Source organism: Gouania willdenowi, chromosome 20 (genome assembly GCF_900634775.1).
Source record: "Gouania willdenowi chromosome 20, fGouWil2.1, whole genome shotgun sequence".
NCBI lineage: Eukaryota > Metazoa > Chordata > Actinopteri > Blenniiformes > Gobiesocidae > Gouania > Gouania willdenowi.
In genome coordinates this window covers 9,871,348-9,896,909 of record NC_041063.1, presented here as the reverse complement: position 1 = coordinate 9,896,909, position 25,562 = coordinate 9,871,348, and the positions used below count along the sequence as shown (strand labels likewise).

The 25,562-nt window shown below is 37.9% G+C and overlaps 2 protein-coding genes across 3 annotated transcripts in view; both read left to right on the top strand.

Annotated features, from left to right (window-relative positions):
- The window catches only part of reck (reversion-inducing-cysteine-rich protein with kazal motifs), a 56,189-nt gene extending 43,609 nt beyond the window's left edge, over positions 1–12,580 (top strand). For both annotated transcript variants that reach the window (XM_028434699.1, XM_028434698.1), the window contains 6 exons: positions 3,867–4,038; positions 4,210–4,399; positions 4,645–4,855; positions 4,958–5,031; positions 5,903–6,058; positions 9,687–12,580. In XM_028434699.1, the coding sequence (XP_028290500.1) occupies positions 3,867–4,038; positions 4,210–4,399; positions 4,645–4,855; positions 4,958–5,031; positions 5,903–6,058; positions 9,687–9,899 (1,016 nt within the window). In that variant the 3' untranslated portion in view covers positions 9,900–12,580. The remainder of the gene's footprint in view (positions 1–3,866; positions 4,039–4,209; positions 4,400–4,644; positions 4,856–4,957; positions 5,032–5,902; positions 6,059–9,686) is intronic.
- A 9,711-nt stretch (positions 12,581–22,291) lies between these two features.
- Positions 22,292–25,562, top strand: part of tgfbr1b (transforming growth factor, beta receptor 1 b) — a 38,366-nt gene continuing 35,095 nt past the window's right edge. The window contains exon 1 of the mRNA XM_028434373.1: positions 22,292–22,385. Within this exon, the coding sequence (XP_028290174.1) occupies positions 22,322–22,385 (64 nt within the window). The 5' untranslated portion in view covers positions 22,292–22,321. The remainder of the gene's footprint in view (positions 22,386–25,562) is intronic.

The window sequence follows — 25,562 nt, the reverse complement described above, 5'->3', positions numbered from 1 at the left end:
CTACCTAGTGCGGCATTGTCTGCAAAGACCATGCCCTGATGGTTTCAGCCCTAACTTTGGTTTTTGCTGTTAGCCGAGTTAGATTAGAAAACCTGCCATCTGAGCAGCTGTGTAAGTAGACGCCCTCTGTGGATGAGCCAAAGGCACGTTTCAGCTTTGCCGCAAAGAAGATGCCAAAGAGTGTTGGGGCAAGTACACAGCCCTGTTTGATTCCACCATGGATAACAAAGGATGCTGAGATGGGGGCGTCAAAATGCACCACATCTTTCATGTTTGTATCACACTTAGGAATTTGGATGTACATCCAATCTTTACAAGTACATGGAACAAGCCGCTATGGCTGACAAGGTCAAATGCCTTAGTTAGATCAATGGACCTGTACACTACACTACATTTCACCTGCAGTTGGCGAAGGGAGAAAACCATGTCATTCTGACCTAAAGCAGCATTGTGACTCTGGGTAAACACGGTCCACCCATTTCTGTAGCCTGTTTGAAGAGCTTGAGCAAAGATTTTTCCAACCATACTCAGTAAAGAGATACTTTTGTAGTTGTTACACCTTCATTGACTTGGGGCTGCCCAGCTTAGGTGGGCAGTAGCTGTTCTATAAGGCACTATGGCCTCTCCCACTATCGAACGCAACCCCTAGTGCCATCTTCCACACCAGTTGAGTCTGGCTTAAAACTTGTAACTATTGCTTCCTGTGTTGTGTCCATGCAAAGGAGAGGCAAAGCCAAAACAGTTTGGATGTCGGGGAGACTGCAGAAGTTGCCAGAACAGGGTTTGTAGTGACACAGTAATCTGTCTTAAGGACTCCAGCTCTTGATTTGGCCTCAGGATTTACTCCCGCAGCCTTTCCAACAATGTATAGCCACAAGGCAGTGGAGGTTTGATGTCAGGGTTTTCCTTCCCTAGATGGGTTGCCAACCAAGGATAACAAGCCCCATTTACCCAAAGCTGTTTGCACATAATTTCTATCCCAAATGGCTAAGTGAATTTTTTTTTTTTTAATTTTTAACCTGGCCTAAAGTGTGTTTGTCATGATGGACATGGCTTCTGAGATTGAAGAATTGACTTTACCATCTAATTTTTGACTTGACTGAATGAATGGAAGACGTAGTTTACGGCCTAACGTGTACACACAAAAAAAATGTGCAAATGCTGTTTTTCACAGCCAAATCCCGACATATTTTAAAATAAAAATGTGCCTAGAAATGTGCAGTGCTTCAAAAATATTTCTACAGCTCTTGATGCTTTTGGCGACACTCAGTGGAGGAGCTGATTTATTTCTTCACGTCTCATTGTCTGAAAACAATACAATGGTACAGTGTTCTACAATATTCCTTTTCATACAAGATTTATTACTGCTCAAATAATATGATGCATAGGTACCACAATTGACAGCCCAACACACACTACCTATTCACTGCTCTTGTGCCTGTAGTGCCGACAGTTTTTACGCTGGAGAACTACTTAGTCAACCGGTTTTTCATCGCAACCGACGAACAGACTTCCCTGATTGATAGACTGATAAACATAAACTGTGCAGGTGTGGTTATTTATGTACTTTTTCTTAAGACACACAGAGGTAGATCTAACAGATGTAGTCTCTACATCAAAAGAGACAGAAATGATAAGAGAACTACGTCTCTAACATCAACAGCAGAGATATCAACACCCAAAGTGTGACCTTGAGTGTGTGTTGGGCCTGTCACGTGTTGTATAAGGCCAAAAGTGTCCAGTAAATCATATAATTCTTTGGCAGCACTGTCTATGTTATTGTCTACATGAATATTAAAGTGCCTTGTCATTATTAAAAGGTTGTATGCAGTGCAGACGACTCACAGTAGTTCAGCAAGGGTTCTGTAAACAGAACTTTTGAATCACCCTTCAGGGAGAAAGAGAGCTAGTCAGAGGAGATAAAGTCACCCAACCACTCGTTATTTCTTTGCACTGAGACTTTTCCTGCACTTTTGTTGAGAATAATGTTACTGATACCATCATTTAACTATGTTACATTAGGAAGTAAAAAAGGATTTTTTAAGAAGAGCTAACTTTAAAGAGTTTACTTGAGACACTAATAAACTCTTTGGTTGACAAGCTATATCAACCAAATTATTATTGCCATTAAGCATTTTGTTTCTCTTTAATTTAACAGTGTGTCCTAGGGCTTAATGATTAGTTGCATTTGCAACAATATTGCAATGTTATTAAAATTGATTTTTCTAACCACAAAGGCGGCCAATGGCCTCGGGCTTGATAGAAACTTAGGGGTGAACAGGCTCAAAACGATAAGCCTGAGCAGATTGCTCGGTCGATCTTTTTTGCTACTTTCTTTACTTTCAATTACGGTGCTACTTCCCTATCAGAATCTGAGTAATAAATAAAGACATGATTTCATCCATCTGACTGATGAGTTTGGCCATTAAAGCTTACAACACAACACAAAATGAAGAACCCCACAACTCAATAAAAAACGCCCTGAGAGCTCACAACACAACACAGAATGACAAACGCCACAACGCAACACAAAACGAAAGCACACAATACAACACAAACGCTCTTTTTTTTATGTGCCTCCGTTATTGTCACTCTTTGATTTTCGTGTCGTGTTGTGGGGTTTGTGTTAGTGTGCACTTTCTTTTTGTGTTGCGTTGTGACATTCATCCTTCTTTGTTGTGCTGTGAGCTTTCACGGCCACAGGCAGATAAATAAACAGTCATTCATATTTGTTCATATTTCATTTGCTTTTATCTAAACATAAGCTTAACCTATAAGAAATCATTTTTGTATTCATCTGATACTGTTTAATATAATACAAATTGATTTATAGCTTGCATAATTACATTAAATAAGTAATCGCATAATAAATTGAAATATTAAGGGGAAAAATTGTAACCAGATTATTTTCCAAAATCTTTCAGCCTTTGTTACCTATGTTAACTGTCACGATTGGAATTAAAGATCTGTATTAACTCTGTAAGGCCATGGTTTTGTCTGTTTGTTCCTACAAACAGAGCTCTTGCAGTCCAGACCCACCTCACATCGATGAAGCTTGGTGTAAGTTGTACACAGTTGGCTGTTACGACTGTGCTCTTATCAGACTGGGGGGAAGAGGGACCTTGAGTCTTGTATCATTGAGGATGAACGGGTGGTGCTGAGAGAAGATGGGAGCATGGTGGGGATAAGTGTGGCAAGCCAATCTTTTGCCAGCAAGAATAACTTTGTTCATCTGGACATTTAAATCCATGAAGGCAGGGGTATGAGAGAGGCTGGATAAGGTGGATGTAGGTAATTTTTTGGGTGGAGGACAAGGGTCTGCCTGAGAGGTTGGGGTTGGTTTTGAGCTCTCCTTGTTGATAAAGTTCCTCTTTGGGTCCTGATAAATTAATCTTCTTTCCTCGTTGTTTTGTTCTCTGATGGTACATGTCGTCTTTTGTCCTCATCTGTACTGATAGAAGTGCGGCAGATATAGTAAAAAAAAAGGTTGGATGTAAAATGTTTTACTCCAGCCTTATTGAAACGCAGCCCACCTGCTCTAAAAACCTGCCATGCCAAAAAATATGATGGTTTTCCATTAACTGTAGTGAATGAGCAGCACATTCAGCAGACAGAAATGTAATCAGTGAGTAAATCCTTGAAAATTCTTGTTCAAAGTAAAGATGCATGGATTCATTCATACGCACACATTCATAAACCTGAATTTTTGATGAATTTAGGTGTACACATGTTTCAAAAAGCCATTTTCCATGCAAGTCTTTATACATGATGCCCTTGGCAAATATGTTCATCGTTTATGAGACAAATATATGATTTAAAACACTTTGCTGTCCCCCTTGAGTATAAACATCCTGGCTTGTCTTTAGGTCTTCCCTGCAGCTGTCCAGAGCGTTTTGTACCTGTGTGTGCTACTAATGGCCGGACCTATCCCAGCGCCTGTGTAGCTCGTTGCATGGGCTTTAAAGACCATCAGTTTGGCTTTGGCCAGTGCAGACTCGGAAACCCTTGTGCCAGCAAACCCTGCCAGAGAAATCAGAGGTATGTTCAGCAAACAGTTGCAGGGAATCAATCTTTTACCTGGATCCTGCATGATGTTGGAAGTGGATCTACTTAGCATCTCACTTGTATTGAAGTTAGCCAATGTAGAAAGACTAATTCAGTAGAAATGTGATTCCTTCTGTTGGTTCAGATGTCTGTTTGTGTTATCAGGTGCATCCCAAAGTATCAAGTGTGTCTGAGCGACTTATCGGACTGCCTGCAGTATGAGTGCACCGGCCGACCAGGGTCCTGCGATAAGAACAAAGTAGAACCAGCCTGTGATACCGACAGCCAGGTCTACTTGAGCCTGTGCCATCTGCAGCAGGCTGGGAAGGTTATGGCCTACATGGGCCAGTGTCAGGTGTGTCATGTAATGGTGCTAAAGTGACATCTCCCTTTATCTAACACCTTCTTCATATTATAAATAGTGCTAGATTTGCGCTCCAGTTTTGATACTCAAACATGTGAAGAGCAAAACCAAAACAAAATGTGCAATAATAAGACACTTGTAGTAATAAATCAAAATGTACTGATAAAATAATAAGTCTATAGTGTAAAACATTATAATAGCAAAGTGGCATTGAAACACTCTGTGTCATTTTTCAGGATACCTGTAGGAAGCCACAACAGGTGTGTGGTCATAATGGGGAGACCTACAACACAGCATGTGAGGCCTTCTCTGACCGCATGGCTGTGGACTATGAGGGCCCCTGCCATGCTGTGGGGACTGTTAGTGAAGTAGCCTCAGGCTCAGCATGCAGTGCAGTGGTCTGTCCAGCTTTGTCTACCCCAGGCTGTCAACCTGTTACCCCGCCAGGTAAGTCAAAATGTGCCTAAGTCATTCATGTTACATTTTGCATCAATTGAAAAATAGCAACAGTTCATCAGCAGTTTATGATGATATCCTCTCTTTTCTCAGGTGCCTGCTGTCCTATATGTGCAAGCATGCTGCAGATCCTCTGGAATAAAGAGCAAATGAACACGTTCTCTAAGGTACAAAAGAAATAACATACTTCTGTCGTAAATTAAACATGTGCTTCAAGACCTGGTAAATCAAATTCTGACATTTTCTTCTAAACACATTAATCGGGTTATAAATGTACCCCTAAAACATGTATAAAGCCATTCAACCATTTAGAATGTGTTCTGGATTTAATGGGTAGGTCAGAAATCATAGCCACGCTACGTAACTGAGCCCTCATTAGCATAAACCCGACCCTGCTGCTGAAGCACATAAAATTTCCGCGGCCTCCAGCGAGCGTAATTCGGCCCCTCGCCGAAGATAAACCACATTTTCGGACTGAGGAATGAAACGCGTCCGCTGGTACCACATTTTCCATGAAATGAGAACTTTTATACACCACGATTTAATTTTTTACCTCTACCGGGGAGGGATGCACATATGCGAACTCAAGTGGAGCAGACCTTTCCGCTGATACCTCGTTTCGCCGGATCCGAACACTTTTGGAAGCACTATCAACGCTGGAGCCGCTTTCACATGCTCTCTCCCACAGACACAATATACGGAGGCGGCGCCCTTCCCACGAGTGGCGTGGTTCCAGCGCCTCTAACTGACATGCCCCCAGCGTTTCAGAGCAGAGTGAAGTGCAATGACGTCATTGTTGTGATTCAACTTTTTGTAGATGCTTCCGATGCTCACGTTTACTCTACATGACACGGCTCTATAGTATTTCACTCGCGTCTGATGGTCGGAGCAGAGCGCTCCGCCCAGTCTGCATCTACCGGCTCTGACTCATCCTTCCTCATGTGATATGATCTGTGATTGTTTTTTTTTAAACTCACTGATCAGTGATGGTGTAAAGCCTAAAGACATTCCATGTCTATCTCTGTCCTCTGTATGCAGCTGAACAAGAACCAGCCAGTGACCGTCCACAACGTCCTTCAGATCCTAAGGCTGCATGTCTCAGTGCCACAGTGCGACGTCTTCGGCTATCTGAGTATTGACCATCAGCTTGTGGTTCTAATCGCTCCGGTGGACCAGCAGCCTACACCACTGCAGGTAAAACACACATGCACATATATATACATATATTAGTGTGTCAAAATTAGCTTTTTAAAGTATAAAAAGATGTTTTTCCGTGTTAAATCACTGAAAATTAAGTAGGTGTCTTATTTAAATGTTTCTTTGTAATTGTGCACTGTTTGATCCAGGGGTCACCAACCTCTCTGAAAGCGCTTTGAGATGACTTTGTTGTATTTTGTGCTATATAAATAAATTTGAATTGAAACAGTGAGCTATTTCAGAGGTACTGAATAGTCTAAAGGGCTGCCAGTTTGAAAAGCACATCTTAAATGCCAAATGTTCAAGGCTTCACTTTAATTACATGATAATATAATAATAGAGGGTTGCAGTAACTTAAAATGGTCGGAAATGTTTCTCCTAATTTATGCAATTGTTTCATTTTCCTTACATTTCATATAAAATGATCATCTTCCTATTTTCCTAGCTACTAAAAAAAACATTTTTAACTAATCGTGTAACATAACCTCATTGTTAAATTCGACAAATATGTCATATTTTACGAAAATCCACCTTGCATTTTTAAAAATATATCATATATCATATTATATACAACATACCACAACTAAGGATGCACCAATTGATTGGTGGGTGATCAGCCGATCCTTGCATATGAAACCGATTTTTTAAGCCGATCTTTACCTCCGCAAAGGTCTAAAAGTCCATCTTAAAGTCAGCTACTGTCCCCTTCTGTTGTGAGATGGCTGACAGGCGCACCCACCGGGTCATGTGTGCATGTGCGTGCGAGCGCATGCCTCTGCTACACAGGAACTACAAAAGCAGCTGCAGCACGGTTAGCTTAGCGTGTCGGCAGTTCGGCAGTTTAACACAAAAAAGGAGCAAAGGATCGCAATTTGTAATTCCTGTAATGTGGAAATACGTCCTGGTGGAGCTGCAAACAAAATGCTACCTCAATTCACCGTTTAACTGAGTATGCAGCATTTTAAGCTAGCAATCAAGCTAATGCTAAAGCTAAAGCTAGCGGAGCAAAGAGCCAGGGGTCTGCTGAGAGCGCTTCACGACTTTGGATATTAATAAAAAGTTTCCACTAATGTATAAGTGACTGTAATAAGTGTGAGAACAACTAACCTGTTCATGTTCATTCTGTTGACTTATGAAAATGTTTCACATGCTGCACTTCATTGTTTCTGTTGAATGTGTGACTTTTAGGAGATTTTATCCTGTTAAGTGTTGCAAGTTATTTTTAGATGAATATTTTGATCACCTACCCCAAAGCCTGTGATGTTCTTTATTTATAAAACCAAAATAATGCTTTGCACTATATTTTAGTCAAAGAGCTCCAAACCGGTCTGCAGTGTAACCTGTTGGACACATTTATTTAGTTTTTAATTTAGTACATTGGACAGCAATATTCTAAACCTGTCCTTTATATTTGCGATAACTACCTCGTGTGCAGTTAAAACAACGCGTTTGTATTGTTTCACAGGTATTGTGCAGTGTTTTACAATAAAATAAGTTTGGAACATTCAAGGGGTATGCTGTCAGTTAGAAAATAAGGTGGTCAGGCTTTTAAAAAAATCCATGATTGGTGATTGGCCAGAAGATGCACCCCTAGCCTCAACCCATACACCCAACCTGCAACACCTAAAAACATTTGTCACAATGTTTCAGTGAAAATAAACATTTAAAGATGGTTATTTTAACATTAAAACTTTATCACGTGCAGTGGTATTTAACTCTACTAAGTACTAACTACATCTCATCTGTCATATGTACAGTATGTGTCTTTGTGAGTTTAAATATTAGTAGGTAAATCAGGTTTTAGATGGAGCTCATTGGTGACTAGAGCCCCTGAGGCCACCTCACCTGGTCTATGCGAGCTACCTGGTGCCCGCGGGCCCCATGTTGGTGACCCCTGGTGTAATCAACAGTGTATTGGGCTTGTGTCTGCAGCCGTTGAGTGCAATGCTAACAGTTTACACTTGCCTGTCAAACTTGAGCATGTGTTCTACATAGTAAAATAACAATGCCATCACTCTACGTGTAAACCTAATGAAGACATTAAACATTTATTTAAATCTGTGAACATGTGCTGAGAGATGAGGCTTTGCTTAGAAACTACAAGCCGAATGCAACGAGCCGTGGGTGGAATTGTTGTACCTCAATTTGCTACCAGTCCTCTTTCTGGTAAAAAGGCAGATCTTTAAAAAGTTTTAGAACAAAGTCTGGATGGTTTGCCTTGGATTCTCTCTTCTATCTGCAACTACATCTAATGTCTACAACAGCCCAGGGAGCAAAAAGCTCATTTAAGCAATTAGGGGCTGAATGCAAAGTGTAGCATAAATCTGTGCTTTCAATCACGGAAATAGTGGCGACACAGCAAATAGAGCCATCAATGATGGCTTTCCTCAGCCTGCAGTCTGACCAGTGTTGTGCCAGTTATGAGAAAATTAGTTGGGTCAGTCTGGAACTAGTTTCTGGAGTCGAGGTGGGAATCCACCATCACCTCAAGTCGGTCTGTGGATCCTGTTTGTGCCTGTTTGTATTAATAATAAAAGACTTTCTGTTACGTGTCCTCTACTTATGACAGCATGTTTTCTAGGGATGCACCAACATGAAAATGAAGAAACCAAAACACTGAAATAATTTATTGTGCCAATTATTAGTCCCATTGCATTTGTGTGCAGTAATGTGCCTTTGCTACGTCTAGCCTGTCAGAACCTAAAGCAGGAGAAGAAAAAGAAGAGGAGGAGTTTATTACCAGTTAAAAGAACATGGCTGTGTAGTTGCTCAGGCTCTGTTTGCACTATTTGCACTCTGTACTGACAGAGTAGAACTTTGATTTGGTTTTGCAAATAATATTGTTTGTACTTGAAAAAAAGAAATAAATATTTTTTCTATTATTATTATTTTAACTGTTATACATTTTAGTTTTAATTTCAATTTGTGAAATAAGTAGTTATTTAAAAGCGTGTGCTTACAACTTGCATGTAAAGAGTTATAATAAAACATTAAACGTAACGTAAAATAAGTTGTTGTTGTTGTTCCAGTCATATATTTTCATTGGAATTTTCTTAAAATCTCATCTCGCCTCGTTCTCGTGAACCCAACATTGTGTCTCGTCTCATCTCGTGAGCTGAGGGTATGGTCTCACCCCTAGCGTTTTGGGAGCCACGCTTTATGCCACAGCGTAGGGATCAACATTGACGCAGAGGGTTACGCGTTGCTACGGCATCGACGTCACGCAAAAACGTAAATCCAACTTGAGTGTACTTTTCAGTGTTTTCATCCCGTGCTCTGTCTCAACCTCTGCTTAGAAGATGCTTTAGTGCTGACAGCAGACATGTTAGCTCCTATGCAGACATGCGCGTGCTGGCTGCGTTATCCCAACATTATGTTTCAGCCGAGTCGTTTTGGTGGCCGAATTTTTAGTGCATCACTATTTTCTATTACAAACCATGCAGTTGCTCTGTCAAGCTATCCCTGAAAAATCCAGCCACTATTGCTTGGATGGAGTGGCTTGAATCACTTAGAATGTGTCAACAGGATCGCTTTTAGCTTCCTAGTTAGCCGTACTTTTGCAGATTAGAAAGAGTGTTTCTGGCAGCAGATAGGACGCTGAATTCATTTATCTTGTATTTTGCAGATTGAAGCCTGCAGTAAGGAGGCTGAGAAGATTGATTCCCTCATCAACAATGCAAGCCCAACTCTGGTCTCCCATGTCCCGCTCTCAGCCTTTCTCACCTCAGAGATCAAGACATCCTTCATCCACTCCTCTGGGAGTTTTGTACCCCTACCTCTGTCCCCAGGACTGTTATTGATCCTGGCTTTGTCGGTTCTGGCTGCCCACAACTGCTAGTGGCACGAAGTTATACTAACACCTTTCGCCAATTGAACATCTTTCATCCAAGAAAGTGAGGCAGTGCTGATGACAATCATTTTTATTAAGTGACAATCATGGTGGAACAGCTATTGTTATTTAAAGCTTTAGTTTGATCAGTATTATTCAGTGATGTCTTAATCACTGGGATTTCCTTCAGTGAAATGTGCCTGCTTGTGAGCTTGATAATATTACTTATATTATTTTTATTTTATTTTTTAGAGCTAACAGTTCTTCTCTAAAAGCTATAATGTTAGAAACAAAACCAATTTTATCACATAGATCTTCCCGAAAGACGGCTGTACAGAACTTTATCCTGCCTGAGTCGGTAAAAACGTACTAAATAAATGGGAAGATCTGATGCACGAGGTCAACAAAATGACTGGCCAAAATCCACAAGTACCGTCGTTCAACTGCGTCTGTTCTGTTTAGAACTTTTGTATTTTGACGTCCTCAACTGAATGTGCAGCTGTGATCTGTGTCTTTCTACTAAATTCTGACTGAACCGTCAAACATTCCAAGTAACAACATAAGAGTGGAGCAACACAAGTTATTCTGATCACCAGTTGAAATGACAGACCCAACGCGTGAACTTGTAATGGCGCACACCTGGGGACAGCAGATACCTATTCTTAGTAGCTTCTAGCATGCTTTTTTTTTTTTTCCTTCATCAGTTCAAACTCTGACCTACAGTATGTTTTCTGTTTCGCTTAAGCTTCTGGTAGTGGGCAGGTCTTTGAGTCACTTGCAGTAAAGCGTTCTGCACCTGAGTCAAATGAGTTCTTTCCACCTCGAGAATAAAAACTCTGTATTCTATTGAGTTTTGTAGAAGCCCGAAATAGAAACATAGCTGCTGATGCGTGCTGCTGGCCCTACATTGGGATTTACATAGGCCCCCATAGGCTCGCTGGTCTCTCTTTTTTTAATTTATAACCTTAACAGTGTTAAAGTGATGCGTGTGAGGAAACCAATCCTCTCCCTAACGTCATATACAGTATATATATATAGATAGATATGTGTGTGTGTGTGTGTGTGTGTGTTTCCAAGTCAAAGCATGGCTCAAGCTCATTTACACAGCTGTGCAGTGGAACAGACTGGGTTGCACTTTACTGAAATGGTGTTGATGAGCTCTAAGCTATTTCTATAATCCTGTATACTTAAACAAGTCATTGTCAGAATAATGCGTGAAGAGAGTAAATAATGAAACATTTAATCAAACAGCTGCTCTAAAACAAAGACAATAATTCTTAGTAAATCTTCGTTCAGCTATAGATCGTAACAGGAAGTTGAAACTAACCTGTAAACCCAGCTCACACTCCTAAACCAAACATATACCCTTTATCGCAAAACAGACGGTGTTCACATTGCACAAAGGCACATACACATGTTGACTGCAAATCATCACCAACAATTAAAAAATCTTGGGTTCAACTCTTAGTGTTTTGCCTCAGACCCACATGTCTCACTCAGATTATAATCCCGTCCAATGGTGTATCAAGCCTTATGGTAACGTCCAGCAACCCCATCCCCCCCTGTACAGGATTTGTTATAATTTTATTTATTGTTTATTATTTATAACCATGTTTATCACATGTTACTTATAACCGCTAGTTACATTTACCTCGCGATGATCTCATTCTACAACTAACCCTACAATCTAGAATGGACATTTGATTACTGAACACTCCTGGGAACAGGCGCCAGGCAGGCAAGTTATGAGCATCACTTTTACCAAAGTACTGCCTGGGTGTTTGCTAGCAGTGAGCATTGACTGTCAGGGTTTGGCTCAATGCCCCTTTACAGTTTGGCCAGTATTATAAAGCAATAAAAGGGATTGTTCTTTTGTGTACATATGAAGCCATTTTGTCAGGACAATCAGCAAGAGTCTATTTTTACCTTCATATTGTGTCTTATATTAAGCAATAATGAAAATGCAGTGATTTTCTTTATATTGATGTGTCACTTATGCGTCATGATTTTTTAACAAAATAAATGTTTTATTGCATGATAATTTTGCATGATGACATAGTGTTAACGCCACATTGTACTGCGTTGTGTGTGTCCGTCCCTCTCTGTCCCATTGCCTGTAAAGCACCACAGTGTCCTTGTTTCTAATGGTATTGTTGTGCGAGGCAGCTCTGTGTCATAATTTTGTCTTTTAATTCATATGTGATCGCAGGTGATCATATGAAGAACTTTGTGTACAGTTAATGTCAAACTTTGAATCCAGTCCAAAAGTATCAAACAGATTTTTTAATTAGGAACGTAGAATCTACACCGGACTCACGCCGCATCCAGCCCATGTGGACACCCATTGTAAAACAGATAGAAACAGTTTGATACACCCTAGTAACGAGAAAAAAAGAGTGTCTTTTTAAGATATGTGTCGGGCCATATGCCCGACGCCTCCTAGGGTCAGATTGCATGTACGCTAAGAGACTGAGGCCTCATTAAGATGTTCAGCTCATGGAACTGAGTCTTAATAACACTATTTTGTCATAGTCATCATGTCATCTTTCCGTACCAAATATTGTTTGTTCAGTGCTGCATGTGCTTGTTCATTGTGTTGTCATTTGTTTCAAAAGGTCACAAAAAAAGACAAAAATAAGAATTTCATGAAAATGCATATTTAATTAAATATAAATTCTTTTATTACAACATTTTGCTGTGCGTATTTTTTTTTTTTTGTTTTGTTTTTTCTTCAACATTTGCATTCACACACAAACACAGCTTGTTTACATTTTAGTTATCACCCCTTAGCGTAGATCCAGAATGGACAAAGTCTAGCTGGGGCTTCCATGTTTTTTATTGTTATATTTTTGGAAAAACCAGTCAAAAGAGAGTGCACGGCTAGGAGAAGGAAGATGGGGGGCATAGAGATAGGTTGACACTCCACCAAATCTTGTAGTGCTGATGATTTACCAGTTGGGTTGTCTAATAGGAGCATAGATGTTTACTTTTCTGAGACACTTTGACCAGATGCTTCTGAAGGAGGATAAGAAATCACCAAGAAGATGAACAAACCTGACCACCGCTGCTAGCTCACCTATTCAGGAAATAGCAAACATAACCAAAGTGACAGATGAAAAAGTGATTTGTCTCAGGTACACTCGAGTATGAAAGTTCTGAGAAGTGTGTTCCGCCTGGCTCGAGTATGTTTGGGCCTTAAGAGAATCTCTTTGACGATGGTGTCTTCGTGTCTTTTAATCAGGTCATGGAAAAATATGAGCTCGTCGTTGTCTTTTGTGTTTGATGTTTGTTCTCAGTTCTGTAAAAAATAAATAATTAAACATATTTTTCAAAAATAAATAAATAAATACAGGGCTCATATCTAATATGAAAATCCTCCTTCTAACACATGGGATCATGTTATGGCTGCCATAAAACCTAAAAGGAAAGAATAGAATGTTAGACCAGTCATTGGAAGCTTACTTCTGAATTGGCTGCTTAAAAGGGAAAAGTAATCAATAAAAACATGTACAGTAGCTAGCAATATGCATGACACCTATTCAAGTTGGTTACAACATGCCAATAACCAAGTAAGAAGAACAATGTTTAGATTAATGTGGCTTACACTAGCGCTGGCAAAAAAATTGATTTAATCACTTAATCGAATTTGGAGATAAAAATTATTTTTAGTTTGCAAATTCGAGTTTAAAAAAAAAAAAAATGGCACACTTATAACCTACTCAAAGGGTAAACACATGTAAACAAAGAGGGGGCTGGCTGACATCGGAATGCGAAAAAAAAAATTACAATATTAAAAAAAAAAAATATATATATATATATATATAAAATACATATATAAAAAATATATATATATATATATAATATATATATATATATATATAAAATACATATATAAAAAATATATATATATATGTTTTTTTTTTTTTCTTTTTTCCCCCACCACAGTTTTTTCGCATTCGATGTCAGCCAGCCCCCTCTTTGTGTTTACCCTTTGAGTAGGTTATATGTGTGCCACAGACATGTTTAGTATTTTATTCGCTCTATGCTGAGATGCTAAGGGAAGAGTCTATTATTTATTTAATTTTAATGTTATATGTTATAAAATATGTAGCTATGTGATTTCTTAATCAGAAAATTTAATCTACTGTGAAGGCGCTGTTGCACTTTTGCTTGAACCTGGGTTAAAGCTTGAAATTGCTGAATGACAGAGAATCATTTACTTTTATATTAGGATTGTTCTATGCATTTTAACTCTTGAGGACAATCACAGCAATAAAGTTGCACTTTTGATAATATATCTGATGTATGCAGTCATTTTTAAGTGCATTAAAAAAAAGAGTCAAAAATTGAATCGAAACGCGAATTTTTCTATTAAAAAATGGAGATTTTTTTAGGCAAAATCGTGGAGTGAAAGAATAATGCCTTAATTCTGTAAAGTGCTATGATAAAACGCTACATAATATTAATTATTATTATTATTATTAATAATAATAATAATAATAATAATAATAATAATAATAATAATAATAATAATAATAATAATAATAATAATAATAATAATTATTATTATTATTATTATTATTATTATTATTATCCATTGTCAAAGCTATACAAAGTAAGAAAATAATACTGGTTGAAGGATGTTGTGCAGGAAAGGTGAAAGTTGCTGTATTTTTCCACTCATAATGATAAATACCATCTGCCTATGTTCTAAGTGAGATTTGCCTTGCTCGTGTATACATAACTCCAGCGTTTAGAGTGACCTTGCTCAAAAAGTAAAGAAACTGTATTGAAGATTTGCCACACGACAGCATGCAGTTGTTAATGAAAGCCCTTGAGTCAAATGAGAACATCAGCAAAACAAACTATTGAGTGGCAATATATTATAAATACTGGTGGCTGTGAAGACCAAGGCCATACAGAGCAAACAGATAATACTGTGCCCATTCACTGCTTACAGCACTCAGCATGATTTCATATGCAATCGACCACACCTTAACAATTCATGTTACAGTTTATTTGATATAATTTATTTGATTTGGTAATTTTGCTATGCACTGTTCATTAGCATTTATTTAGTCAGGAGAACCACATTGAGATGAAAAGTGTGTCTTAAGATTATATAGATGTTTTATTTTCATACTGATAATCATTTCTTTATTGACTCTCGTGCCAGCTCATCAGTCTGTACCATCTATTCTGCAGCCAAAGGAAATTTTGCCCTTAGTTTGTATTTTTCTGATACCCATTTTTTGTTTACCCTTGTGTGTTAATTAGTTTAGACATTTAATACCATGTTTGGTTGCTGGTATTTTCTGTAAAGTTATCTTTTGTTGACCATTTTTTATATGCCTAGATATTATATTCATGGTTTATATTTTCATTGTTTTTTTTGTTTTGTTTTTTTTTAACAAACTCCTGGTTCCTTATTTTGTTTTATTGCTTGGTCCGTGACAATTGCTGGCAGTGGTAATATCAAACAAAGCCCAATCATTGCTCCTGCAGGTCAGTCTCACCCACACTATGAAAACCCGATTACCTGATAATGTTGACTTCCTCATCACATACAGTATGTACAATGTATGAATACATTGCTCTAGAAATCACACTGGGTTTTCTATTTAATCCCATTGCTAACTGGTGAAACTAGTAGAATATCTGTGCATATGGACATTAAGGGCTCCTTGGACTAGGACCTGGTAAAAACTACAAGTCTCTCTGAGTAATATATCAACTCTCAGACCTACAGACAAAGATTCCACTCGCTGGAGGTTCATCCTAGTGAAACATCCATGGAGTTGTATATAATGCTCAAGAACTGTAAAGAAAGTGGATTTCACCAAAAAGTGAATTTGGTGAATGTTGGGACAACCATGGAGCTACAACTCATGGAGAACACAAGACATCCGCAAACCAGCCCAACATTATCAACAGGAGGCAGCAACCAGTGCTGGTACGCCAGAGACTCTATTCACGGCGACATATGTGCACATATGCTTGGTATACTGTACAACAGTAGAGAGTGACTCATAGCCTCTGCCTTCTTGGCGATAGGAAAAGGTTTTTTGTTGTTTTTTTAATGTTTTATTTCATGTTTGTTTCATGCTTGCTACAGTTGGGCTTGTTGTGTAGAGGTTTGGAGTTCTTTCAACCAGGTTCACCATTAAAAGGCCAAGTTACCAAATGGACGGACCACAGATGCAGACAATGCTGAACCTGATTAACCATTTGGGTTTAAAATTCCAGATAATATTAGTGAGATGCAAAAAAGTCTTTTTTAGAAAGCAAATGAGAGGGAGAAAGGAACTGCATGGGATTACCACAGAAATGAGTATATTCTGCATGATGGCATACTCTACCATTCACAAGGCCGGTGTGTTACGGCTAGTGCAATCTTTTTGCGACAGTTATGCATGTTTTATTCTTGAAAAATATAAAAACACATTTTTGCTCCCTGGGCAATATATGGTATCTTAAAATAAAAATAAAAAAGTCAGCTTGGGCAGCATTGACCTTTTTCATGCTTTATGCACGTTACGTATATAATTGAATTTAGTAATTATGATAATGAAATTTACCAGAAAGTTTTTTTCTTTTTTTTTTTTCATGAAAACACCAATCTGTCTTGCGTGGAAAAAGAAAAGGATTTGGCAGACAGCCATTGGTGTATTTGCTTGCCAAAGATTTTGGACTGTTATACATTAAAAAAGTGTGTGCTACGTTGTCTCTTGACGTCACAAAGGTGACATTTATTTACATCAATATTAAATCTTTTTTGCATTAAAGTCATTTGAAGGGTAAACCTGATTTCATATTTTAAAGTGTTTTCATTAATGTTTTGGGGGAATTGGAAATTTAAAGACTATCTAAACCCCCAAACCACTGGAATTATGTTTGTATATTAATTTCCGATATGACAAAACCTGTCTGTGAAAAACAGAGAGTTTGGTAGGTAATTTTAATAATACATTTTTGTTTTTTTTTTTGAAGAAAAGAGAAGGTATAAAGAGCCACTTCAGAAATTTTTAAAGCCACTTCATTTCTTTTTTTTTTTTCCACTTTATTCAACAAACTCTGCTTTTATTCAACCTTCTTCCTGTTACCAGGTCACCTTTCTTATATAATGGTGCTTATTCTTCCAAATGAAATTAAAATTGTTTTCATGAATACCCTTAATGAATTTAGTGGATATCGCTAAGGAGTTGGCAGGATAGATAAGCCAAGATAAAACTTCTATTTTTTTGTCAGCAGTGTTTTTCTAGTCACCTTTTTTTTTTTTTTTTTTTTTTTAATCTATTTCTTTCACTTGTGTCTAAACCTTTAGATATCCAAATTCTGCTGTATTTAGTTTCCTTTTTTACCAGGATATTGTACAGAGAAAGGTTAAAACAGTCATTGGTGCTCATAAGCTCACATTTGTCCAGGTTCTAACATAAACTTTGAAGCTCTGGAGAATAAATCAAAGGTTTGTAAGTGTTGTGTCATCATCAGCAGCCTGACTTATGATTAGTTGATGTTCATTGCTGTTTATGTCTTCAATACCAGAATTTCTTACCAGAATTGACAATAATTTGGTCACCGGGATGAATAATAGGGGAAAGAAGCTGCACCCTTGTCTTATGCCTTTTGCGACCTTGAATCTGGGGCAGCTTCCCTCAGGCAGAGAAACACACACTATTAATATCTTTATACGTCATCATAATTCAGTCCACAAATGTATCACCAAATCTGTGGCGTCTGGGTGTCTCAAAAATAAACTTGTGTTAGGCTGAGTCAAAAACCTTACAGAAATCTAAAAAAAAATGATAAAGCCATCACCATTAATGAGATCATTGTAATAAATAAGGCCAAGTACCAAGCGATTATTATTATTGTATATAGACCTTCCTTTGAGAAATCCTGATTGGGTCACACTAATAAAATTTGATAAACCTAATTTTAACCTTGTTGCTAACACAGATGTCAGTATTTTGTAATCTGTGTTCAGGAGAGAACTAGGTCTTGAATTAATTAACAATCCTTTGTCTTTTCCTTGTTTGGGCGATAATTTAATGATGCCTTGTTTTATTGTCGTCATTAAATGCTTTTGAGTGTTACATTCATGTATTGCCTCAAATAATAGGAATTTAACTTCTTCCCAGAAATGTTTATAGAAGTTCGCAGTTATTATCCCCCGCCACAAAATGTGGAAGGGGGATTTAGGTTTGAGCTTCCGTGCGTCCGTCCGAGTAAGAGGGGACAGCTTTTCTTAGAAACCGTTTAAGATAGTATAACCAAATTTGTTGTGTGGCTTAAGGGTATCAAAACCTTGATGGGCTTCGAAAATGAGAAGCGTGCAATTATTTTTTCCGGAGTTATTGCCCTTCTGCAGTTTTTTTTACTCTGTTCGAGGTATCTTTAAAAGAGACAGCTTTCCTCAGAAGCTATTTAAGATACGATAACCAAGTTCGTTGTGTGGCTTCAGGGTATCAATACCTTGATGGAGTTCGAAAATAAGAAGCGCGCAATTATTTTTTCCGGAGTTATTGCCCTTGTGCCGTTTTTTTTACTCTGTTTGAGGTATCTTCAAAGGGGACAGCTTTTCTTAAAAACTGTTTGAGATAGGATAATCAAATTTGATGTGTGGCTTCAGGGCATCAAAACCTTGATGGGGTTCGAAAAGGAGAAGCGTGCACTTATTTTTTCCGGAGTTATTGCCTTTGTTCCGTTTTTCTTTACTCTGTTCGAGGTATCTTCAAAGGCGACAGCTTTTCTTAGAAACCATTTAAGATAGGATAACCAAATTTGGTGTGTGGCTTCAGGGTATCAATACCTTGATGGAGTTTGAAAATGAGAAACGCGCAACTTTTTTTTTACGGAGTTATTGCCCTTGTTCCGTTTCTTTTACTCTGTTTGAGGTATCTTCAAAGGGGACAGCTATTCTTAGAAAAATGTTTAAGATAGTTAGTAATTTTATATTCTGATGTGATATTATTTTCTTATGCATACATCTAAGTTCTTAGATTTAGGACATTTACGAAAAGTGTGTGAGTTATACTGAGAACCAGTCTGGCGGGGGATGTTGATGACTATGTTTTCTTGTTCCATCTGGGCCTGGAGATCGGTTAGATGATATTTTTGTAATGATATAATTGAATTCTTCAATTTTTAAATCTTCTTCCCAAACATTTATAAAGTAACCATTAATTACAGGAATCAGATCCTTTGTTTTGTTAAACACAAATCAACATTTTGTTAAGAAGATGTATACAGGTTCCTATAGAAATTCAAAGTCTCCTTGGCTATACTTTTTGGTTCAAAACTTTCTTCCCCATCAATTTTGAGACTGTAAGATATGTTTTTTTTTTTTTTTTTCTTGTTTATGTTTTTCTAAATTAATGAAATATGATGTGTTTTTTTCTCCCTCCTCAATCCACCTGGCTCCTGACCTTGTGAATGCATCTCAAGCTTTATTGAGGTCTAACTAAGTTTGCAAACTATTAATTTATTTTTTGCTGTCCTCAACACTGCTGTAGGAAAATAAAAGTTATTTAATTAATTTTGTTTCTTCAGCTTTCTCTTCTTCATTCCATTTTATTTTAATTGAAAGTTATGGAGAAGAAATGTAAGATATTTGGCATTTCTGCCTTGGAGACTAATACCACGTTTCCGCAAAAAATCTTTCAAGGAATCAATGCTCTAACAGTAAAAATAATCTAAATCTCTGTCAGACTCTTTGTGAGCCAAGGCAAGTTTATCCCTCTCGACCATTGAACTCACGCACGAGAACTGAACGAGAGTGAGGTTTCCGAGAGTGTGAAAAGGCTTATTATGCTAACAACTGCCTCTCTCTTCTTGGTTGTTAAGTAGAAACGCAACAAAGGAAAACTTTTTTAAATAACTTCCCCAACTGAGCTCGTCTATAGGACCATTTATATCAATCTCAAAATCAAAAAGGCTCCCCTCTGCATTTTGACCTGATAGAAGATCAAAACCCAAAACTATCTTTTTCTGGAACAGTCTTTTCCTTTGAGACACTTTCCTTTTCAGTTCCAATGTCTTTTTACTGCGTATGTGGACAGATTTACCGGTAACTTCTCTACAATGCATCCATCCCGACTCAATTTTTTTTTTTTTTTTTTCATTTTTCTGAGCTTTCTTGAAGTTTACAGGAGCTTGATGGATTTTCTCAGGCCAGTTATCCGCCATGGGTGACGATGGCTCATGTGGTTGAGCGGTCATCTTTCGATTGCGAGGATGGGGGTTCGATGCCGGTATTTACATCAAAGTGTCCTTGGGCAAGATGCTGAACCGTAAGTTGCTCCCAGTGATCAACTAGCACCTTGCATGGCGGCAGTAACTCAGTCCGTAGAGACGTGGGTTGGAAACCGGAGGGTGACCGGTTCAAGTCCCAATGCGGACCAAAATACAGAAGTTGTTCTGGTAGCTGGAGAGGTGCCAGGGCACTTCTCGAGCACTGTCGAGGAGCCCTTGAGCAAGGCATCAAACCCCAACATGTCCCTAAAAAATAACAGAGTGTAACATAATTTCCCTTCAGGGATTAATAAAGTAATTAAAATTTAAAAAAAAATTTAATTAAATTGATGGGTGAATGAGCTGATATTGTGAAGCGCTTTGAGACTATTTAAGTGTAGGGATAATTAAGCGCAAGTCCATTTACCATCCATTTTGTTTTTTTGTGAGCTGTTCTTTAAGCCTTTCAAAGATATTTTTCCTGCGATTGCTTTGCTGTGGTTCCTTCCGTCGGTCTATATCCAAAAACTGCTACATGGTCACCATGGTAAATATTCTTTCAGCTGTTCATCTGTCATGTGAGGTATGACTTTGAAATTAAAAACACAATAATGATGACTTTTTAATAGTAAGAAAAAATAATTATACATTAAAAATGTTCAAAACTAACCTTAACCCATAAACTTGTCCTTTTCTATTTGCTCTGTGGATTCTTCAGACACATGGAGACGTTAAATAGTCATCGAGCTCATCCATCCTGTGTGCTTGTGAGAAAGCATCAAAGTGTTAGAAATAAACTTTTCAATTTTCTTCACGTGTTGTTGTTGTTGTTGTTGTTGTCATTTTAACTATCCCCCATTTAAGCAACTTGCCATTCTCTGGCAGTATGAGTTGCTGCTCAAGCCTAACTCAGATTAAGTGTTTTTGTTTCTTTTTTTTATTTTTGCAGCAGTCATTCATTCTGAATATAGTCCTGAACGTGGGAATGTGAGATGGTAAAATATTGTGAGACAGGGAATAAATATAAGTCTATATGCTGTGTATACTTACAGTAAATGCATGAATATGCTTCCAACTTAAACACTAAATTACAAGTGATTCACTGTTAAATGAGACATTTTAATATAACTATTCAGTTCAATCCGTAAACATGAACTAAGTTTCCTATATAATGTTGAGTACCTTTGTTACACAAAATAATTGAAGACCATTTCAAATGTAATTTATAATTTTACTTTGTTTTATATGAGTTATCTACAATATATTTCATATGTATAATGGTATTGTGTGTATGTTGTATATTAAAGCTTACAGCTTCTCAATTCTGAGTCTCGGTAAAATGTATATATTCCCTGATTTGGTTGTGTAGAGCTTTTTGGGCTCAAGGACCCCCTTTCTCTTATTTCTGAATCCAAGTCCCCCCTTTGTCCGACTAAAACATTTTGCTCAGAATACTATGAAAAAACAACGATAGAGCATCATGATGGAATGAAAGAGTGATAACACATATTTTAAAGAATCTTATTAGGTAATAAGTGAATGAAACAGTATTTAGTGGCTCCTGAATAGTTTTATTTCCTCTCACTCTCTCCTGATGGGACCAAAATTGGCCCTTGTATTTTCAGTTCATGTTCTAATCAAGATCATTTCTATCATACTTTTGTGTTTTTGTGTATTTTGTTTTTTGTCTGTTCTTTTTCTTATTCAGCATATTTTTCTCTTATTTTGTGTGTTTTTGCTGTCATTTTATATTATTGAAATGAATAATATATCCCAGTCTGTGTGTTTTTAGTGACGTTTGGTTGTTTCTTAAGTCATTTTGTATGTTTATCTGTTATTTTTCTGTATTTTGTCGTGATCTTGTCTGTTTTTCTCTCATTTAGTGTGTCTTTGTTGGTATTTCGTGAGTTGCTGGTAATATTTATTATGATTATCATTTTTAAATAAACATCCATAACTTTTATACTTTCATTTGTTAATTTTCAGTATATGTAAATAGTGGTGTTAGTAATAAATAAATAAAATTGGAAACCGTTCATTTTCAAGGGCGGTCCGAGTGGGGCGGTGTGGGGACATTTACAACCAATCAGAACACCCTGTCACCAGACCAGAGGCGGGACTTGCTCACACGTCAGCCAATCAGACCCAACTTTTCCGGGAGAAGTTAGCAGTGTGTGCCAGTCTCGTCCAGAGCCACGATGGGTACGTTACTGTTTCAACTACTTGTCCTCCTGACTGGGACAAGGATCCGGGATATTAATGGTAAGTTCTTTCGTCAGTCTCTGTGGTCTTTGGTTATGTTTAGCGTATGTTACTCTTACGTTTCCACCGTGTGCTTTGGTGAGTTCCGTTAGAAACGCTCTTTGTTTAAGTAGACCGAAGAAAACGGAATGTGTTTTCTAAGATGGCGCAGGGTGTGCGGGTCAGCCTCTGGTGCCTGGCTAAGGAATGTTTATTGTCTGGAGAGAAGAAGAAAAAAAAAACTGTCCAGGATGGTCAAAAGTTATTGTGGAACTTACGGGTTCACTTGGCCATGGCTGGTCCCAGTTTAGCAAACAAAAGAGCAACGCTACGTCCGCTGCGATCCTCACTTAGTCAAACACTAAGTTGGCAGCAGCCGCAGGATGTTTGTCTTGTTCAAGCAGTAGTTGTTCATTTACTTAATAGTCAGCTTCTCTGTGGGGCTTTATTCGCTAATAGCAGCGCTTGTGGGCCATCGGTATAACTTTTTATCTAGCTCACGTTTTTTTTTTTTTTTTTTTTTTTACAATTGTTCTTCTTCTTCCCCCGAGCAGTACTTTGTGGTGGTAACTATTAGTTTCACTTGTTTTTCAGTGTTTTTTGAACAAATAAAACACGGAGTGGGTTGAAAAGCTCATCTGTTTTGGACTTACGTGTTGGTACCTCTGAGTCTTCTACAAAGCATTTCCTCCCTGGCTGTGATTTGTTTGAGCCTTTGAGGCATGTTGTGATTTCTAACTGTTTGTGTGTATAAAAAAAAAAAAAAAAAAAAAAAAAGTCAGTTTGCGATTCTTGTCTTTGTTCCGCCTGCAGGGCGTTTTTACTGCAAATGTCACCCTTAGAGAGAAAGCTGCATTATAGGTGTTTGATCTACGTAGAATGGATGTCTGAGACGTGCTAGTGGCCCCATGTGGATTACCCGAGTAGACCCGTGAATTGCATAGTGTGTGCGTGTGTGTGTGCAGCACCTCGATCATGCTTCTGCCTTCCCTTTGAGCTGACAATATTTCAGTCATCTTCGCCCTCGATGTGTGAGGATGGTGTGTTGGGAAAAGCAAAATGAGGAAACGCATTGTTGTGCATTTTTCCGCTAATGATTCACACACACACAGCGCTTTGTGTGACATTCCTTTGTGTGTATGGGAGAGCTGAGAGACGGCGAGCCTAGTCAGGAGTGCAGCAGCCTTATGTTCAAACAGCATGTATGAAGATGTGATTAGAAGCCCCCATGCCAAAAGCACCTCGTGTCCTCACATACCCTATCGCTGCCTCATATTAACGCAGCGTTTACAATTGATCTGTTGGATCAGGATCCATGAGACTGGGCGGATTTCTTTGTTTCAACAATGAAAATATCCATGCTCCAAGTCACTATTGTTTACAAAAAAAATCCAATGTCATACAACATATGATTGGTGCAGCATTTCAATTTAGAATGGATATCCAGTTTGTTAGATGCTGACCATCATTTGATCGTGCATAGCATGTTCTTTAACATTTTGACAGAACACATTCTGTACCACACCCCTTGAGTCTGCAGCACAAGAATCCCAATGCTGGCAATGTGCGAAATCAGGTAGTGTCACTACTGCTACCAAATCACATTTGCCGGTTCATCCTCCAGGCTTGCCTTGCATGCTCTTTTATTTCTTCTTCTTTATTGCCCTTTTTTTTTAAATTTTCATTTGTCTATTGTCAGCCTTATATCTCTTGAGCACCTGCCCACCCCTGTTTTATAAATAGTCAAGGTATACATTTAGTTAGAGGAGCTAAAATAAAGGATCTATGTTAGCCGTTACTCAGTCAAATCAATCCAGAGATACACTGGCAAAAATGCCAAAAAAAGAAGTGCTGGAGATATACATACTGCAGGCGATTAATTGCATTTGTAAAAATTTAGTAATGACATAAAACATTTTGTATTGACAAAGGCTGCTATGTGATGTGATTTGGTCACATGACTTGTGAGCAAGTAGTGCAGGCATGAAGAGAAGTCTACACCGCTCTTTAACCTTTTGCGCAATAGCTTTAGGTTTGACAGAAGCTGACGCTGCAAAACAGTAAAAAAAAAATGCTAAAAACGGAACCAGGATTATCCTGGTTCTCTAGAGCAGTGGTTCCCAAACAGTGTGCCGTGAGGCAAGTCTGGGTGGGATTTTGTGACAACCATACATTATTGTAATATACAACTACACAAAATAATATTTTGTTCATTTACTACTTTGTTTGCACTCATTTCATATCACGGAGACAAACTCTATACCTTGTTTTAGGGATGTAACGATTCACTCAACTCCCGATACGATAATGGGTTCACGTTACGGTTCTCTCACGATTTATTTTACAAAATGGGACTGTAGACAAATGATGATATAATCTAAAATATTCCTTCTTTTTTTTTCGGGAAAATACTGTACCATTTTTCTTTTATTTTTCATTGTCAAAAGAAATTGAAATAAATAAAGAAATAATACAAATGAAGAAGAAGCCTATTAATTGAAATTCTGGTTCTTTAGTAAACAATGCAAAACTGCATAATAGTTCTTTTTCTTTTTAAAAGTGCAACTAAAAATGTTTTTTGTGCCTTAGCAATTGGACTTAAAAAAAAAAAAATTCAATGCACTGTATTTATGTCAGACATTTGTTTGGACCAGCAGAGGGTGCTGGTAACCCAGTGGTCGGTTGGCATGCAGATATTGTTGCAGTGAAGAAGAGATGCTATGCGCTAGCAGACAGAGCTAATAGAAAAATGTGACTTTTACAGATATTCACGTAATATTACAGATATTCTTTCTGTGCTAAAGGGGTAAGGAATCATTTATGAACATGTTTAAGAGTAGAAGGCCGCCAGAAAGAAAGAAGTAGCAGATTCCACCCGCCACCTCCGCTTCTGGACAAGAGAAGGATAGATAGCGCCCTCTGCTGTTTAAAAAAAAAGTACTGTGATTCAATTTTCAGAGAATTGATATGAACAGTGATACCTATGAATCAATTTTTAACTGCCTTACAATTAATCATTACATCCCTACCTTATTTTAATTGATAAATATTTCATGAGTAATATAGTTGTCTTTTTCACATTTTATTTGGCATTAGTAAATAATTATGCACATTTACAGATACTGTACACGATGAGTGATAACGTGTTATATAAAGGCTATTTTGCACACTAGCTGTGCCTTCAGATTTTTACTTGTC